The sequence below is a fragment of the Callospermophilus lateralis genome, chromosome X, assembly GCF_048772815.1.
Source record: "Callospermophilus lateralis isolate mCalLat2 chromosome X, mCalLat2.hap1, whole genome shotgun sequence".
Classification (NCBI taxonomy): domain Eukaryota; kingdom Metazoa; phylum Chordata; class Mammalia; order Rodentia; family Sciuridae; genus Callospermophilus; species Callospermophilus lateralis.
The window spans coordinates 92,785,404-92,805,559 of NC_135325.1; the positions used below are offsets into that span (position 1 = coordinate 92,785,404).

General features: G+C 37.0%; 1 protein-coding gene and 1 pseudogene across 4 annotated transcripts in view; both read right to left on the reverse strand.

The window, feature by feature from the left end:
• The window catches only part of Lrch2 (leucine rich repeats and calponin homology domain containing 2), a 99,157-nt gene that overhangs the window by 33,745 nt on the left and 45,256 nt on the right, over window positions 1-20,156 (reverse strand). For 2 of the 4 annotated variants that reach the window (XM_077106551.1, XM_077106550.1), the window contains exons 7-12: window positions 18,414-18,501; window positions 17,382-17,493; window positions 17,089-17,186; window positions 16,940-16,998; window positions 14,784-14,894; window positions 7,554-7,619 (exon numbers count right to left, since the gene is read on the reverse strand). In XM_077106551.1, coding sequence (XP_076962666.1) covers window positions 7,554-7,619; window positions 14,784-14,894; window positions 16,940-16,998; window positions 17,089-17,186; window positions 17,382-17,493; window positions 18,414-18,501 — 534 coding nt within the window. The remainder of the gene's footprint in view (window positions 1-7,553; window positions 7,620-14,783; window positions 14,895-16,939; window positions 16,999-17,088; window positions 17,187-17,381; window positions 17,494-18,413; window positions 18,502-20,156) is intronic. The other 2 variants (XM_077106553.1, XM_077106552.1) reach the window with 1 other exon arrangement.
• Window positions 1,305-3,083, reverse strand: LOC143638743 (alpha-actinin-1-like; annotated as a pseudogene).

Consider the following 20,156-nt stretch of genomic DNA (forward strand, 5'->3'; position numbering starts at 1 on the left):
GATAATTGGGGCTGGAGATGGAGCTCAGTGATAGGGCACTTACCAAGCAAGCACAAGGCCCTGGGTTCAATTCCCAGTACCTCAGAGGAAAAGAAAAGGAAGGGAGGAAGGAATTGACAAAGTAAAAATAACTACATGCTATTGGGTATATAACATAGAAGTAAAATGTACAGCAAAAAACAATATGCCAGGAAAGGAGAAATATAAATAAATATATACTTATGAGGTTATTACATATGAAAAGATATAATAGCACTTTTAGATAGACTGTGATAAGTTAAATATACTTTAAACTCTAGGGGCTGGGGATATAACTCAGTAGTAGAGCATATACTTAGCATGAGCAAGGCTCTGGATTCAAATCTATAGCATCAAAATACAAAAAAAAAAATGAAAATAACAGCTAATACAACAAAACAAAAAGGTGTAATTAATTTAAGTCCACAATGGAAATGAGCAAGAATTTTTTTTTTATTTCTAAATATTTTATTACTGAGGTGAGGTCACTTGGGCCTTGAGTAATTTATAAGACACACAGATTCCTAGTGGTTTGTAAAATGGCTGAGTAATATTGTGTATATATACCACAATTTCTTTATCCATTCACCTGTTGAAGGGCACCTAGATTGGTTCCATAGCATAGCTATTGTGAATTGAGCTGCTATAAACATTGATGTGGTTGTATTGCTGAAGCATCCTGATTTTTAAGTCCTTTAGGTGTAAACTAAGGAGTGGGATAGTTGGGTCAAATGATAGTCCCAGTCCAAGTTTTCTAAGAAATCTCCATACTGCTTTCCATAACGGTTGCACCAATTTGCAGTCCCACCAGCAATGTATAAGTACACCTTTTTCCCTACATCCTTATCAACATTTATTGTTTGTATTCTTCATAATTGCCATTCTAACTGGAGTGAAATTGAATCTTTGTTTTGTTTTGATAGTGGGGATTAAACCCAGGGGCGCTTAACCACTGGGCCACATCCCCAGCCTCCTTTCCCCCCACCCCATGGGAGCATTTTTTTTTTTTTAATATTTATTTTATTTTAGTTATCGGCGGACACAACATCTTTGTTTGTATGTGGTGCTGAGGATCGAACCCGGGCTGCACGCATGCCAGGCGAGCGCGCTACCACTTGAGCCACATCCCCAGCCCCGGGAGCATTGTTTTAATATGGTCTGTGCCAAGCAATATCAAAGTTGTCCATAATCTCCTAGTTTGTCCTATTTTTGATAGCAATATTAAATTATTTTTAAAAATATGCACTGATAAGGAAGCTAGCCACACCTCTGAGGAGATTTAAAAGTTAGAACTGCTCATGGGCTATGGTTAGTCCCTGAATCTCCTCGATGGTGTGCACGATGAAGGTGTCCTGCAGGTCCTCCATGGCGCCCTCCATCCAGTTGTTAAAGAGCGCAGCCCACTTGGCGTACTCCAGGTACAGCTGATCAGTGTCTCCAGTAGTTTCTCCGTCTGCTCTAGAGCTTCCCTCCGCTTCTGAGTTAGAGCCCCCAGATTGTTCCACTGGTCAGATTTTTTGGCAGAGAGCATTGACACTGGGTGAGTCATAATAGTCCAGCTCATTGAGTTCCTGTGCGATGGCCACTATCTGCTCCAAGCGGTCCTGGTGGGCAGCCAGGTTGCTCTCAAAGGCCTCGTGCTTCTTGAGCAGGGAGGGCCTTGACCTCAGAGAGGGTGACTGTCTCATAATCCTTCTGCGGCAACATGGCCTCTTTGCCATCCGTCCAGGTCTCGTGGATAGAGGCCTTCTGCCGGAATTTCTCCACCAGGTGGTCCAGTCGCTCCAGCCTCTGGATCTCATTCAGGAGCCACTCCTCACAGCCCTTCTCTGCCTGCTCCAGGCAGCCCCATGCATTGTTGATGTCCGAGACCATCCTACCCTCAGAGGGCATGAAGGCGGGCCGGTTGCTGACGCGCAGCTTGGTCTGCAGCGTGTTAAAGTTGATCTTCAGCTGGCACTTCTCCTGCACTTTGGGCGGTTTGTGCAGGCGCCGGTAGTCGCAGAAGTCCTCTGCTGCATGGCATGCATGGTGTTCTCGGGCACCCGGTTCTCCAGCCAGGGGATGGTGCGGCGGATCCACTCCAGCAGATCGCTTGCCTGCTTCCCGTAGTCTTCCATTAGCTGCTCATTCTCCTGGTTGAGAGCCAGTACCTTGCAGATGCGACTGGCAGCTGTCTCCGCCTTCTGGGCTCCAGAGAAGGCTTGGTAGAAGCTGGACCCGTCATGATGGCTTGCTCATCAGGCCGAGCAGTTCCAACGATGTCTTCAGCATCGAGCATCTTGGGGATGTCCAGATACTTCTCTGCCACATCGAAGGCCGGTTTATGAGTGGATCAACCTTCCACAGCTTCCTGTAGTCAATCAGCTCAGGCCGGTGTCAGTGGATCAAGGCACAGAAGCCAAGGTGGTCCTTCCAGCTGATGTGGAAGTTTTGTTTTGTTTTGTTTGTTTGTTTGTTTTTTAATTGGTTGTTCAAAACATTACATAGTTCTTGACATATCATATTTCATACATTAGATTCAAGTGGGTTATGAACTCCCATTTTTACCCCAAATACAGATTGCAGAAGTTTTGGATGTTGACATTTTTGTAAGGGACCGTCTTCCTCTGACACCACAGGAGCAGCCCTTCCTTGGCTGAGGTCTCTTTCACAGAAATGTCCTGGATGGCAAAGCGGAAAATGATGGTCCAGATCATGCCCAGGGTCATTTTCACATTCCCATCCATGATTTCCTCAGCGCCAATGGACACCAGTTTGACCCCTTTGCTTGCTATGAAATCGAGGACCTTGTTGACATTTGAGATCTTGTGGACCCACATCTTGCCTCTCTCAGGCTTGGCCAAGCGTTCACCTGAGATAACCTCCAGCAGCAGCATGAGCTTCAGGCCATCTCGGAAGTCCTCCTGGATGTTCTCGATCTGCGTCCCCGCCTTCCGGAGGTGGGAGTTGCACTATGCTGCCAATGTCTTTCTCTGCTGCTTCTCCCAGGCCAGATCCAGAAGCAGATCCTGGTGCCAGTCCTCTTTGGGGAGCACGTAGTCATTGGTTTGCTGTGAATCATAATAGTCATTTGTGTGCGCGTGCTAGGGGCTGAATTTCTTCCTCCACCTTCTCTACAGGCAACGTTGGCGGTGGCTGCCCTGATGCGGGGAGGGAGTCAGGCGGCTGGGCTGGGCTGGGCTGGGCTGGGCTGAGCTGGGCTGGGCGGGGCTAGCTCCCCTGCACTGGTTCTGCTGCCTGCCTCAGCGCGAGTGCTAGGACCTAATCTCCACGCACACTTCCCCAGCCCTTTTTTAATATTTTATTTAGAGATAGGGTCTTGCTGAGTTGCTTAGGGCTTCACTACGTTGCTGGGGCTGGCTTTGAATGCATGATCCTCCTGCCTCAGCCTTCCAAGCTGCTGGGATTACAGGAGTGCTCCACTGCATCCAGCTTCAGTGTAGTTTTGATTTGCATTTCTCTAATTACTAGATATTTGAATATCTTTTCATAAATTGTTGATTGCATTTCTTCTTCTGTGAAGTGTACCTTTGGTTCCTTAGCCCATTTATTGATTGGGTTATTTGTTTCTTTGGTGATAACTGTTGGTAAAGATCACCCCCAGAGTGCTTCTCTTCCCGGAGCTCAACTCCATGTACTGAATGGCGGGAATTTTGAATGGGCCCAAACCATCACCTCCAATCCCTGTGAACAGCGCGAACTTTGAATGGCACACCTCCAATCCCTGAAGTGGCTGAACTCTAGGCCAATAAAGAAGTAACAACCGGTACACCCCCTCCCCCATTGAGCCCATAAATATCAACACCCTGTTTGTGCTTTCTCTAGCTGGACCCCCTTCTCTTCTGCAACCGGCAGCTATGGTGCCACTAATAAAATCTGGGACAGGTAAATGGTTGTTTTGGCTTGTTGAATTATGGGAGCTTTTCCGCTGCTCCTTGCATTAAGTTTTTTGAGTTATTTATATATCTTGGAGATTAATGCTCTGAGGTGCATGTGGTAAAGAGTTTTTTCTGATCTAGGGAGAACATAACTCCCAAATGAACAAGTGAATTCAATCCCCCCTACACGGAACACCAGGAAGGGAGTTTTAGAAGAGCTTCTTTAAAAGTACACTCCCCCCGCTTCTCCTTTGCTAGCATAAGCACTAAAACCTTCTTTTCCCTTTTTCTCAAAACCATGTCCTGGTTATTGAATTGGCATTGGGGACAAGGACCGAGCTTTTGGTAATAGTATTAGTTGATAGTAGGCAACTATCATTATTCATTTAGAAAGCTTGTTTGAATTCTGTTTGGAAAAAAGGATTATAGCATGGGCTATTTCTAAAAGTGTGCTCTGATTTATTGAAACCATTTTATATGACAATTGATTTAAAAATCTAAACTATAATGGCTACAGCGACATATTTATCTGCACAAGACAAAATTCCATTTTCTCTCAACATTATTCTTGCTTTGGCCGTCAGATATCATAACAGTGGTCCACTTTATACTTTGAATATAACCCTTACTGCTCTGCCACTAGGACTCATTTTTAAAAGGACTTGTTTTTTTCTCTTCCTCTTCTCCCCTCCTCTTCCCTAATCTCTCCCCTCTCTAATATCAGGGGAAACAAGATTACCCTTCTCCCCATCCTAGACAGAGTTATCTGTCCTTGAGTACACACCCAGCACAGGAGCAGAAGTAATTCAAACTTTGGTGACCATACCAGAGGAACTCCCAAATTGACTAGCTTCCAAATTAACAAGTGAATTACAACTAGAACACATGAAATGCAGCCTTTTAATGACCTTTTTAAAAACCCCGTTTCCTCTGAATGGGCAGAATCATAGCCTCTGACAGGAATCCCCTGTGTGTCTCCTTTGCTAGCAAAGCAATACAACTTTTTCCCTTTTCTCAAAACTGTGTCCTTATTATATTGGCAGGGGGACAAGGATTGAGATTTTGGAGGGAAAAAAAACACAAAAGGACAAAATTTATTTATCTGTGATTACTTTATTTTTAATTCATATTACCAACCCCCGTGAATTCATTTTTTGATTCTACATGCTTATATATTTCTGTTTTGTCTGATTAAAAGCTTTTGGTTTTCTCTTCTTTATCTGAGGTTTTTGCTTGTTTGTTAATCTGGTAAGAAAAACTGGTTATTTAAGTTTTGCTTGTTTGAGTCTTTAAGATACAAATTTTCTATCTGGCCTCAAATAAAAAATGCAAATTCCAGATTTACAGACCACTTAGGGTAATATTAGATCAACAGTCTGTATTTTAAAACTAGGAAGCGACAAATGTAAGCATTCAAATATTATCACCCATGCCTATATGTTTACATATTTATATATTATTTATTTTCATGCTACCAAATTCATTTGTAGATAAGCAAGTACATAACCTTTTAACATTTGTTAAGTTCACCCAAATGTCTTTGAAGCCACATGACTTTAGTAAATCTGTGACAAATAAATTAATTTAAACTTATTGGCAATAGGGTGTCTTTAAAATTTAGTAATACACCTTTTTTCTGGCCTGCTAACCAACTGAGGAGATACTTGTCTTTTGATGTTTAAGAAAGAAAGTTCATGGCTTTCTAAATGCAGTAACTTTTTAGAATTCCTGCAGAGAAAAAACTTAAGATGTTAATTATGCTTATATTTTTTAACTTATAAATGACAGCTGTTACAATGACTAAGTTAGATATGTAAGATGGGCATTTATAAATGTTCCACAAGTTTTTATGAAAACATCCTTTGTTTTGCTATACAAGCCCACTACTAAAGTCTTTTTCTAAATAGAATTGATGGTAACCAAATACATTTGTTTATGTGGCCTAATGTAAACAGGAGAGGCTTACCTGCTTCTTTGTACTAGATGAGCTACTGCTATTTTTCTCTATCTTTTGCTTAGATTGAAGTCTTTAAAATGTAATTTTTAATTTATTTTTATAAGAAAATTCTGATTCAGAGCTAGAAATTTGAGGGTTTTCACACCTCAAATGTTTGATAAATTCATAATGCTATCTCTATATGACATGTATGATTTATCTAAATATTAATTGTTCAGTATATTTGAAATTTCACACGTGAGCCTAATTATTAAAATGTCTAGACTTTAGTTTGGTCTGAATTCTAAAAGAATTATGATTATATGTTATTTAAAATATACCATCAGAATTCTCAGACTCAAGAAATTTAACTTGGTATTTCTTTCTTTGTTCCAGTCTTAAGATGAACCAGAAGAAACAACAAATGATTTAAAATGCTTCTAAGCTATGTATGGTTTGTTTCCGAATGGCACCATTTCATAATGAGCTAAAAATTGTGGTTTGGTTGTTATTGTTGTTATAAACTGATCATAAATCCTAACAGTACTTTCAGAAATTCTCTGTCTACCATATTTCACTGAATAATTTTTGCCACTATAGTAACATATATTCATGAATATTCCATGCATCCTAATCTTGCACCAGTTTAGTGATAAATAATATTTAAGTAATATTTATTTTTAAAAAGTTTCACATAATGTTCTCACCCCACTTTTTTGAAGAAAACCTCATACTGATTATGAAGTGAAATGATATACCTTCATTCAGCAATTAAATATGGGTAGTCCAGAATTTCGACTTTTACATACTTTGTATTAAATATTTAAAAATTTGATGTTTGATAAACTTTTAGATGTTTTAGACTTTGAACAAACCTATTTGCCTAGCTAATTTGTCTCCCAAGTTTTTGTGCAGTGCGATGGGTGGGGTAAAGCCTCTGCTCCAACCTGTTGCCAAGGTAACCTGTCCCAGGAATTTCCCCTCCCTACAGGGAGCTATAAGGTTGTTAATGTGTCTTTGGCTGCTCCTTCCTACCCTTCCCCCTTCAGCCCACCTGTTGGCCCTCTGAGCATTCCTGGGCCTAGTCACATCCGCAGGAAGGAGAAAGAGGGGGGGAAAGGCTGGAGAACAAAGGAAGCATAGGACATATTAAAAGGGCAGAACACCTCGCTTCTGGGGATACCACCTATGGCCCCCTTCTCCCTGGAGGGGGAAGTCTGTTACCCCTTTTTACAAAACTCTGCTTCATATGCTTGCCTTACCCCTTTTAAAATAAACTCTGCTTCATATGCTTGCCTCGGCGTGCTTCTTTAATGTTCAAACTTCAACAAGTGGGGAAGCAGGATTCCTCACTGGTAACCAGTGGTATCGATTAATGTTTGCTGAATGAATGATTTTATCATCAAAACAAACTATAGATATAAGCAAAAACATCAAACCAGCTTTTTGTTTTGTTTTATCAAAAGTAAACTTAATTCATGATGTGACACATTTTCTCTCTAAATTATCTAGTTATACTACATCCATATCATTTATTCAATTAAAGCCTAGGAGGGCTGGGGATGTGGCTCAGTGGTTAAGCACCCCTGCGCTCAATCCCCAGTACCAAAAGCAAAAAAAAAAAAAAAGATAAACTAAGCCTATATTCGGAAACAGTACTGTCAAAAAATCAAGTCTCATTATAAAATATTAAATATAAGACCAAGATATTTTTATACCTCTTCTCACATTCCACAGTTTGTTTCAGCTTGTTTCTCATGACAGAAGTTGAATGATTAAGAATCCTAGAAGTAAATTGACACATTAATTCTGAAAGACATTAAAGAGAATATTATACCAAAAAAAACCCACCAAAATAAACTGCTTCTAGTCCATGAAGATCTTTACTAGAAAACAATAAATGTTATTAAGATCAGATGCCCATAAATAATTTATGAAAGAATGAGGGTCACCCAATTCTTTCATGCATCTTCTTTTCTAAACCCCTTCTCAAAGTCTGGATGCCTTCTAGCCATACCAGTATCCCCCTATGTATATCTGACTTTGGGCTGAGACAGAAGATAAAAAGATATGAATTTTTTAAGATAATATGTATATAACAGAGCCCTTTTGAACTTGCATACCCTAAAATTATTTTCCCCCAACTTCCTGATTATTATTTTCTCCATCTCAACGGAAACTGAGAAACTGTCCCCAAAAACAGGCTAGCAAAGGGTTAGGGTTATGTAGGTTGATAGTTTATGTTTCACTCTGTAATTAAGTTAAAATAAACATCAATTTTATATAAATATGTACTCTAGATTATTAACACACTTCCCTAATCCGGTTCCTAGAATTTATTTTTAAGTAAAAGACTACACAGTTCATCTTCATCAACCTGGCTCATTAATAACTGAAGGCTTCCACCAACTCTGAATACCTTGACTCCCACTCTGATGCTCTCTGATACTCTGTAAGTTTATCACTGAATGATGGTTTATGAATGGTCTCCATCTGTGTTCACATTTCACATATGGAAGATGGAGATTTGAGAAAGAAAAAGGTTTCCTCTATCTTCTTCAAAGCTGGTTTCAAATAAAATCTGTTTCTTTGCCTTGCCAACATGTCTCCTGAGTTTTAGTGTAACGGCAAAACTCTAGTTTCACAAGAAGTCATTAGTAAAGGAAGCAGAAAAGAAAAAAATGGCTAGATTACAAGAGTTGAGAGAACTAAGTAGTAATAACAAAGATGTTAACACAATACTCAAATTCAAATGTTCATATGATCAGACAAAAATCATAAGAAACTGGTAATATGCATAATTTCTACAGTTCTGAAACAAAATAAATTTCTTAAAACCAAACTTCTTCGCCAAATTATTTTTTTTTAATATTTATTTTTTAGTTGTAGTTGGACACAATGCATTTATTTTGTTTTTATGTGGTGCTGAGGATTGAACCCAGGGCCTCACACTTGCTAGGTGAGCACTCTACCACTGAGACACAACCCCAGCCCCCCAAATTCTTACATTACATTCAATTAAGTTTTCATGATTGCTTATTTGTTATTTAGTCACATAGTACTCAGAATCACACCCTTCCACAATTAAAAAACTTTTTTTAAAAACCCTCAAGACACACCTAAAAGCAAATAAAATAATTATTATAAGGAAAGATGTGGGCAACCCCTGTTGGGTTCCCTTTGGCACTGTAGAAGCTCTGTCTCTCTTCTCACTTGAATAAAATCCTACTCCTTTTTTTTTTTTTAATCTCACTAAGTTGCTTGAGGCCTTGTTAAATGGCTGAGGCTGGCCTCAAATTTGCAGTCCTACTGCCTCAGCCTCCTGCCTCAGCCTCCTGCAGCACCAGGATAACAGGCATGCACTACTGCACCCAGAACTAAATTCTACTCTTTAAATGCTCACAAAAAAAAAAAAAAAAGGAAAGATGTAACAAAAATACTACGGAGCTATGGAGTAAGTGAACAGAAATAAACATACAATGGGAATCAGTCAACTGAAGCTGTTTATTGCAAAACTTCCATATATTTTAATACTTCCTTTAGGATATCAACCAAATTTTAAGATGTCAGTTAATCATCTGCTTATTAAGCCACATAAAATATCGGTATAGAAAAGAGTAGTAGCCACTGAAGAAAAGGTTGAGAACTTCCTCAATAATTTAGAGCAAAATTATTTTGTTTTTCAACTGAATTCCTTTTCTTTATTCTCAAGTTAATATTATTTTCAATTCCCAGCACCACACAATAAATTCTGAAATGATCATTTATTAGTTCCTTCCTTGACTTCTTCCACCTCATTCTATAAAAGCCTGCTCTTTTTTTTTTTTTTCAATTTTATTTTGTTATCGTAAGACCATAAGGTCCACTCTCCTAACAAATTGTTAAGTGTACAATACAGTATTGTTAACTGTGGGCATAATGATGTTCAGCAGATCTCTAGTGTTTATTCATCTTGCAACACTAATAATTTTAATACAGTCTGGCTTTGATGCAGAGGGACTTCATATACTCGGACACAAGTAGAAATAATGATCTGACATTTTCAGAGAGCGGATAAAAATTCAATAATGCAAAGTAGCTTAACATTTCTTTCTTTTTCTTTTTTGGAGACAGGAATACAAGGATCTCAGTTTGGCCCAGGCTGACTTCCAATTTCTGGGCTCCCACCTTAGCCTCCTAAGTAATTGGGACTACAGTTGCATGCCACTCCTCACAACTCATCTCAATCAGACCAAGAGGGGGCTGTCTTCTAAATAACCAGGCTTCAGACTGAACCCTTATGAGTTAGCTACTTGATGGTTTGTTTGCTGATCTCTTGCCCCACTGACCCTTTTTTGGTCATTAATTCTAAATACTGACGTCTTTACTGGAAGAGTGTCACCTACCAAGTAATAGTGTAAATTTTCTTAAAGAATCAAAAAATTAAAAAAAAAAAAAAAAAACAGTATGAACTAAATAATTAGCCAAATGGCTGTAAGAAAATTAATTGCCTCTTGTTTTGGAGTACATACATGGCTTCTTTTAACCTACAACTAATATGACGTACAGTCAAAGTAGGAATCCTCAATGGTATTTTCTAATATTTAAGGGTAATCTTGTTCCAGATAAATTATTTTTTAATCAACACTAACAACAAACATAAATTATAATGATTATGTTAAAACTTAAGGATATGTTACAATTCCTGGCCTGCAATTTTAAATAGCATTTCAGAGCCTTCATTTAATAAAGTTGGAATACAAAACATAACAGCACAGCGTGAAAAGGGAAATCTACAACTAGAGAAGACATAAATTATATCAAATGCACTGCAGGATAGGATTACTCTTAGATTTGTTTGGTTTCATTCAAATTCAGGTATTGTGGGGCTAGGGATGTAGCTTGGTGGTGGAGTATTTGTCTGGCATGTGCAAGGCCTGGGGTTCCGTCACCAGCACCCCAAATAAAAAAGGTTCAAGTATTATGACAATAAACAAAAAAGAAACTTTAATTATTATCAACGTATTTTAAAAGGGGGACAGGATCATTTATTGAAAAGAAATAGTAGATTTAGCATTATAAAATTCTGAAATACAGTTTAAGTTCAGTCATTAATAGAACTGGCTAGGGAGGTAATATAAAATAAAATTTAAAATAAAATGTGCTCTTTATGGCCAGATTATTTTTTTAATATTTATTTATCTTTTTTTTTTTTTATTCATTTATATGCAGTGCTGAGGACCAAACCCAGGGCCTCACACATGCCAGGCAAGTGCTCTACCACTCAGCCACAACTCCAGCCCTATGACCAGATAATTGTAAACATTTTTATTTATTTATTTATTTATTTATTTTTTGGAAAAAAGGAAAAATAAATTTTATTGCTTTGCTAGCAAAAGAGAGACACAGGGAACTCCTACCCCAGAGGTAGTGGTTCTCTGGTCAGGAGGAATAGAGGGTTTTTAAAGAGGTGATTCAAAGGCTACATTCCAGGTATACCCAGTCAGATTGTAACAATCATTTCTTAGATCTTCTGGCACCCTCCCTAAAGTGTGAATTATTTTGGTCCAGTTGTAGGTATGTGCTCAAGGACAGATCATCTTGGCCCTACAGTAGGGAAGAAGGGTAATCCTGTTTCCCTGAGGTTAAAGAGGGGTAGAGGTAGAAGAGGAAAACAAGACAAAAGAAACAAACAAAAAAAAATACCCATTTTAAAATAAGCCTGAGCTGCAGAGCAGCAAGGGCCATATTCAAAGGATGAGGTAGACCACTGTTACATTTCCCCACTGTCAATTTCTATCTTCCTTTTCTGTGGATATATGGGCAACAAAATCTCCAGGCTGCTTCCTGTTGAGAGGGCGAAGTTGGGGGGAAGTGATTGTTCTCTATCAGGTGGGGCATGGACCGATAAGGGTATTTAGCATCAGGGCAGTCTAGAGGTCCATGGTGGAAGTTGGCGGGTGACTGGACAAGGCATAGGGCAGGGATCATGCTAGGACAACAATAAACGACAGAAAAGCATTATTTTTTGTAAACAATTAGCACAAAAGCAATTAGTATCCCAGCCAGTCTCTGAAAACCATGAAGACAGTAACTCAAGTAAAGCTTAAGATGGGATCCAACATGGCACTGATTTGTGAGTGGAGGCCATTTAAGGCTTTAGAAACATTAGCAGAGTTGTTAGAAACGTGCAACATTTTAGTTTTTTTAATGGCACAGGTGTCCCCTTGAGCTGTAGTTAAAATATCTTTCTCATTAGCATTAACTCTATATTTAGTAGAGGAATCCCATTAACTGACACTTAGGGCTCTCTTAGTAAAGCTAGTTAGGGCTTTTGTGTGACACATTGCATCTTTTAGATCAATCTAAGGGATAAATATCAGGGCTAGATAATCATACCAGTGAAAAACATATCAAGAGATTATTGTAAACATTTTAAGGCCTTCAAAAATTAGATATTATTACAATATTAAAGTTACTGCATATCAATATATAATCTAAAAAGTTCTTATATTCATGTGCTAACATCTATAACATTTTAGACGTGCTAACGTCTAAAATGGATGATGAAGAAGAGAACCAGATCAGACAAAGATCAGACAAAGATCACTTTTGCATACAGCTTGAAAATCACTATTGCATACAGAAGTTATTTAGGGACAACATAAAATTTGTAATTACATTAAATTAATAGCTCCTCCTAGCTCAAAATCTGATTTAATTTTCAAGGAATTAGCTAATCATTAACAGTAAAACTGAGTACATACTATGTGCAAGGCACAATGCTACATGCTATTTTGTATTAGTTAACAAAACTATCACAAAAACAAAACATATGAAACATAGCTATTCAGTCGATGTTGGTACCTAAGCTAAAAAGAATAATTTAAAGCACATGGATAGATGAAAAACTAACATGATAATAGTAGAAATGAAAAATATAGAAATGTTATATATGGCAATGTTAAAATCAGAACACTATGAGAAATTAGATACTAGTGCGGGTTCTTAAAATATCAAGGGGCTGGAGATATAGCTCAGTGCTAGAGTATTTGCCTATAGTCTGTGCAAGGCCCTAGTTCTAATCCTCAGCACCACCATCAAATCAATAAATGAGCAATATTTTCTTCCCATAATGATAAATTCAACTTCTGCACCTGCTAGGTAGAGGAGACAAAAACTCAACTAATTTTTAAGTTTCACAGAGCAGGTGGAGCAAGCCAGGGTAGCCAGGCTTGGTGGTGCACACCTGTAATCCCAGCAACTCAAGAGGCTAAGGCAAGAGTATCATAAGTGAAGGCCAGCCTAGACAACTTTGTAAGATCTTGTCTCAAAATCAAAAATTAAAAAGAGCTGGGAATATGGCTCAATGGTAAAGCATCCCTGGGTTCAACGCTCAGTTAAAAAAAAAAAAAAGAAAGAAAGTTATGGGGCAAGAAAAATATAAACTGGGTCTGAGGATTCATTAGATATAGATAAGGTAAAGATCAATGACATTTTCTAGTTTGATTTTTTAAATCTATAACATGCAGTAGCTATACAAAAATGATACTTAACTTGGTTTAATGGCTATTTATCTTATTGACCATTATCCAGATTTCCCCTAAAAATTAGCCCCTAAAAACCACATATTTGTCATTTGATAACTTTTAATGGTATTTTTCAAAGCATATTTAAACAAATACCAGTATATTTAAATGTGAAACTTCAAACCAGAGTTATATTATCCATAAATATTTATTGTCTTGAGCAAGTTGCATAAAATACTTATTATTATTATCCAGGCTAAATGTATCAAAATTATCTTAATTTACTCAAAACAAAACAAAAAACTCAGATCTTTATTATTTCAAAATTATAAATGCAAGCTGGTCATGGTGGTGCATGCCTGTAATACCAATGACTTGGGAGGCTGAGTCAGGAGGATTGCAAGTATGAGGCCAACCTCAGCAACTTAGAGAGACCCTAAGCAACTTAGTGAGACTCTGTCTCAAAATAAAAAAAATTAAGCCAGGTTTGGTGTCATAGCCTGTAATTCCAGCAGCTCCAGAGGTTGAGGCAGGAAGATCTTGAATTCCAAGCTAGCCTCAGCAACTTAGCAAGGCCCTAAGCAACTCAGTGAGACCCTGACTCTTAAATAAAATACAAAATAGGGTTGGGGATGTGGCTCCGTGGTCAAGTGCCCCCTGAGTTCAATCCCTAGTACCAAAACAAAATAAAAATAAAAAGGGTGGGGTTATGGCTCAGTGATTAAGCACCCCTGGGTTCAATCCTCAGTACCAAACAATTTAAACAAACAAACAAACAAACAAATAAATGTAATACTCTCAGTAAATGAAGATGGTAAAAATAGCTGACCCTTACCAGCACATGAAACTTTTCCTGTATTAAAAATAAACTTGCTTTGATTTTATACTCATTCACACAATGTCCTCCTCACTGCCAACAACATGCATTTAGAGAAGGCCTACATAGAAGGGAAAATAGCTGCTGAGCAAGAAGCAGACAAAAGTGAATTTGTGGCACTCAAATCATCACAGTGATTTCCTCAACCACTATATGATTTGGTTCAATTCTAAGGAGTTTATACATATCCCCCCAAAAAAGTGTTTTTTTTATAATCATTTAAGAAAAAAATGTTTACAATGTAAATGTTAATGTGAGCTAAAATAAGTATAAAAAATAAATCAGTCATTATGATTCAGCACACAAAAATAAAAAATATATAAGCAATTATTAAACACAGTGACCACATGAGTATATTCTGTTAGTTGTACTGTAATTTCACATTTTTCTCCTTAAGTATTTCCTATTGTCTTTTAATAGTTAGTCTCAAGATCTTGGAATAGATCTCACAAGGGTGTTATTGTTTACTTGAAACTTCATTTACTGTATTTTTTAATCTTTAAATGATCTGATTTAAAGATTATAAAATTTGACTATTTAAATGTCATTACTGTAAGGAATACCTGTTCTTCTGTTCTTGCTTCAATAACTGAGCAGCTATTTTCCTCAAATCAGTTACTTCCTTCAAATCATCATCATCTTCTTCTTCTCCAAGTAATTGTTCCTTCTCAACTCTAAAAGATAACACAAACATGGTTATCCACAAAGTAAAGCAGTCTGTATCTTAGGTCAACTTCTAAAAATTGATAACATTTTTATTTTTAATACCATGTGAAAGCTAAAATCTTTATATTCTTTATTTTTTAAATACTAAAATAAGAAATAAAAGAATATATAATATCTAAGGAAAACAAATCTATGTTCTCTACTCATTATGAAATGTGGCATACTAGCTGTATTAATATAATTAATGACCAACAAATAATGAAGTCTACAACCATTTTTAAATTTCTGAAATGTGTAATGGCCACAGAAATTTAACAATGCATATTGCTCAGTTTTGAATGTAGTAACTGCAAAGCTCTACATGGTCTGCCTTTATAAATAAATATAAACTGTCACGAAAATTTTTCATTTTATTAAGCCAAACTGCTTCTCTCAGTTTATTTTGGTTTTAAAAAATCTCCATGTAAAATGTTTAAAGGAAATGCAAAACAAGTTCAAATAAGATTTGCAAATTTACCAGAAAAATGCTAATTAAGATATATCATTTTTATCATTTAAAGAAAACAAAAAAAAATTTAAATAAAGTTTTCTCTAAACTCTAGTTACTTTTATCTTAAAAGCATTTAATTTGGGGCTGGGGTTGTGGCTCAGCAGTAGAGTGCTTCCCTAGCATGGGCAAGGCCCTGGGTTCGATCCTAAGCACCACATAAAAATATTTTAATTAATTAAAGATATTTTTTAAAGCATTTAATTTACTAAATCCTATCAGACCATGAGTTTTCTTAATCTTTACCACATCTTACATGATATGACACTGGTGACTCTCAAATTTAGGCAACTGTCCTTATTAGATAATGTGAGAAAGTAAAAGAAGAATGAAATCTTAAGGAAAAAAAAGAAAGCAATGTACCTCCTTACAGGGCATTTGAGGGGATTAATAACTGCTTAAAAAATTACCAGTGAGGGGCTCGGAATGTAGCAATGGTAGAGTATGTGCTTAGTATGAGTGAGGCCCTAGTTCCATCCTCAGCACTATGCCCATACCCTCAAAAGAAATTACTAATGAGGTCACTCAAAAGAAAACACAATGTAGAGAAAAAAGTATGGGGATCAGAGAAAGCTCAGTTCATGCCCTAACTACTAGTGGACATAAAAAGTTTTAGGTACAAAACAAGATGCCTCTGAACTTCACCTTCCTCATCTGTAAAAATGGGATCAATATCTACCCTGCAGGATTTTACTGAAGATTAAGTGGAAAATGTGTGAAAGCACATATAGTACTCATTCTGGTACATGGTAGGCATTCAACAAACATTCCTTCCTTTCTTCTTTCTTAATGTATTTGTTACCATGTGAGTAACCTGAAATAATGACTGAAAAAATGTGGTAGGTCATATTTCATAATTTCATAAAATGAAAGATAAAGATACAAACCACAATTACTTTTTTTAAGAGAGAGAAAGAGAGAATTTTTTAATATTTATTTTTTAGTTTTTGGTGGACACAACACCTTTATTTTTATGTGGTGCTAAGGATCAAACCCAGCGCCCCACGCATGCCAGGCGAGTGCACTACCACTTGAGCCACATCCCCAGCCCCCACAATTATTTTAATAAAATATGAACATAAATATCCTTAAAATTGCTATAACCAGTGTGACAAAATGGAAAGTAGATTAGATCAAAAGACATCACACTGGAGTTCCAAACTCAGTTTCCTTATTGGCAAAATAATGCCAATACCATCTATCTTTAAAAGATGGATAAAGAATTCAAATGAAGCAATGTATGTGAAGATACAGATCTCATCAATAAAACAGAAAACATTATTATTACCCTTCAGGGGAGAAATGTAGTGTATATCTTACTTTCAACCTAAAGTTTTAGTATAATTTTAAGGAATCCAGATAGATGATATATTTGCAAATTAACAATCTAAACATAACAGAGAAATGGGCCAAAAATTCTTTTGAATGCTCTTTCAAGTAGGAATATGTAATGAATAGTTCAAGTACTTATAAATAACATATCATTTTGAGAATTTGTGTCCTTACCTTTTTTCATTTCCCAATTCTTCATTTTTCTGAGATTTTTCAAAGCATTTTTCTTTTCCCTTATATGAAAGAAAATTATCACTTTAAATTGTATGGTCTACTTTTGTAAGATGAAGAAGAACATGTAATCTATTCACAGTCTTATTTACCTTAAGCAAAGAGACAAATGATCCAATATGTGTATCTCCTTGTTCAGGAACTGCTACATCTTCTGTGTTGGGGTCAATAAAATCATACACCTCCTGGTCTAAGTATAGATTGATATTTATTTTAAAATATATACTAAATGCTCTGACACTATAGTGCTTAGAATAAAGTTATTTTCTTAGTATAAGAGTTAGCTAAAGACATAATAAATTTTCAAAGTCCATTTTTAATAAAAGACTCACTTTTAATAAGAAATATACACATGACATAAAATAGCAGACACCACATGAATTACCTTTCTGAGAATCAGGCTTGCTTCCTATTGTGTGACTCTCATTTCTTGATGTCTGCTCTCTATTTGATTCTGAAACTTGAGAGTGAAGGCTGATTGTATCATCATCTGATGGCTGAAAAGAAATGAGCACAAAATATAAAAAGAGGCATTCGAGGGACTGAGGCTGTAGCTCAGTGGTAGAGTGCTTGCCTAGCATGTGTGAGGCACTGGTTTGATCCTCAGCACCACATACAAAAAATTAATAAAGATATTGTATGTCCATCTACAACTAAATATATACACACATATGTGTGTGTGTGTGTGTGTGTGTGTGTGTGTGTGTATAGACAGCCAGGCATGGTGGTGCACACTTGTAATCCTAGAGGCTTAGAAGGCTGAGACAGGAGCATCACGAGTTCAAAGCCAGCCTCAGCAATTCAGTGAGGTGCTAAGCAACTCAGTGAGACCCTGTCTCTAAATAAAATACAAAATAGGGCTGGGGATATGGCTCAGTGGTCAAGTGCTCCCGAGTTCAATTCCCAGTACCCAAAACTAAAAGAAAAAAAGAGGCATTTGAAACACACGACAAAGGTTATATTGCTTTAGGGGACTGGGGATGTGGCTCAAGTGGTAGCGCGCTCGCCTGGCATGCGTGCGGCCTGGGTTCGATTCTCAGCACCACGTACAAACAAAGATGTTGTGTCCGCCAATAACTAAAAAATAAATATCAAAAAATTCTCTCTCTCTCTCTCTCTCTCTCTCTCTCTCTCTCTCTCCTCTCTCACTCTCTCTTTAAAAAAAAAAAAGGTTATATTGCTTTAATCAAGCATGCAAATTATAAAATAAACACTTTACTTCTCCAGTTTTCAGATAAAAATTAATAAGCTAAAGTTGACGTCTGCTTTAATAATCAGTATGTACTTTTTTCATTTGAAGGTATAAAATAAAATGATGATCATATTTTCAAACAAAGTCAAATGTGTGCAGATATCTCCATCTCAGAGTTCTAATAAAACTGTAAAACAAAACAGATCAGCGATGGAAAAGACTCACTTCTGTTGTAGATAATCGTTTCTCTCCATTATCACTTCCAATTCCAGAGTCAGGGCCATGATTTTTATTTGGATAAAAATCTTCCATACTATGAAAATAGAAATACTAAAGACAGTTAGGATTTTGTTCTCAAATAGATAATGCACACTTGATCTAAAACTTCCTTAGATAATATAAAATATATAATGATTGCTTATCTTGTGGTAGGAACTGGGCTAAGTGTATAATACCTTTAATATTTCTTCTGGGGGGGGCTGGGGTTGTGGCTAAGCGGCAGAGCACTCAGCACGTGCGAGACCAGGGGTTCGATCCTCAGCATCACATAAAAATAAATAAATAAAATAAAGATATTGTATCCAACTAAAAAATAAGTATTAAAAATATATATATTTCTTGTGAAAACTCGAGCAGATTATGGGGTTTTCTAATCTTATAAGTGAGGAAACTAAGGCTGGGGTAAAAATGGGGTAATTTACCCAAGGACACCCAACTTGCAAACCATGTGTAAATCTGATCCCCAGATTACCTAGCACTAAAGTCTCTGATCTCAACTGATACGCTTAAATTCCTCCTTTAATTTCAGTTTCATGCTTACAAAAACAAAAATTTATTTTTGTATTTTCAGAAGTATATCAATAAACTTAGGGAAGCATCTACAAAGTATCAGGCAATGTGCTTAATGTTTGAGATAAAATGAGATGAACAAAAAGCTTGCTTTCAAAGGGCTCTCAGCCCAGAAGGGAAATGAGTCTGTTTATATGTTAATGAAGCCTATGACAGAGGTAAATTAAAGTGCCAGGAGAAAATAGAGAGATCAACTAATTCTCCTTGGTAAGGTTAGGAAAGGCTTTACCCAAGGAAAGAGGCATTTGAGCTTAAACTTAGAAGACAGGGCTTAATTGCTAGCATTTGCTGAATGTCTACACTGTGTTAGGAACTGGGGGAGCTGTATCTCCTAATAGCATTTGTGTGATTATTTTATTTTTACATATTAAAAAACTAAGGACCAGAGACATTAAGACATACAGTTGTTAAGAGTCAAAAAAGACCTTTAAAGCTATCTTTATGTCTGATTCCAAAAGCTAATACTGTATATGTAACTACTGTAATGCCTATTCATGTAGAGCAAAGAGTTTACAAAATAGATAAGGCATGGGAAGGCATTTTAAGTAGTGAGAACCATATAGCCAGGAACCTGTATATGAAAGTAAAAGCACATATAATAATTTTCCAAATAGTTCAATACAGGCTGTTAGTGGGAGATTAACACACCTGACTGCTGGAAGCCATCCATGAACTGTGCATGAAACAAATCAACATGGAAGCCAGGTGGTAGGAAAGTCTGGTATCTGGGAACTCCCAGCAGCACTCCTGCTGGTTTGAGATCACCCAGTACCTGTGATATCCTACGTAGCCCTGCTAGAATCAGCACTGCACTGGAGTTGGGGTGACCAGCTGGAGTCACACAGCCACACAGCCTCTCAGAGATGGATATAGCTTGTCAAGATGCCAATCAACCTGTTTGCAGCAAGACTACTCCCACTAAAACCTTATCCCTGCCTTTGATGTACTCTCCCTTAAATAAAGAACCAGAGCCACTGTTCAGTTCTAGCTTCCACCAGGACTGAAGGATCTATCAGGAGCTCTGCTTTCTCTTTAAATCTAATTTCTGGCTGGCTCTCTCTCTCTCTCTCTCTCTCTCTCTCTCTCTCTCTCTCTCTGTCTCTCTCTCTTAGTTTTTGA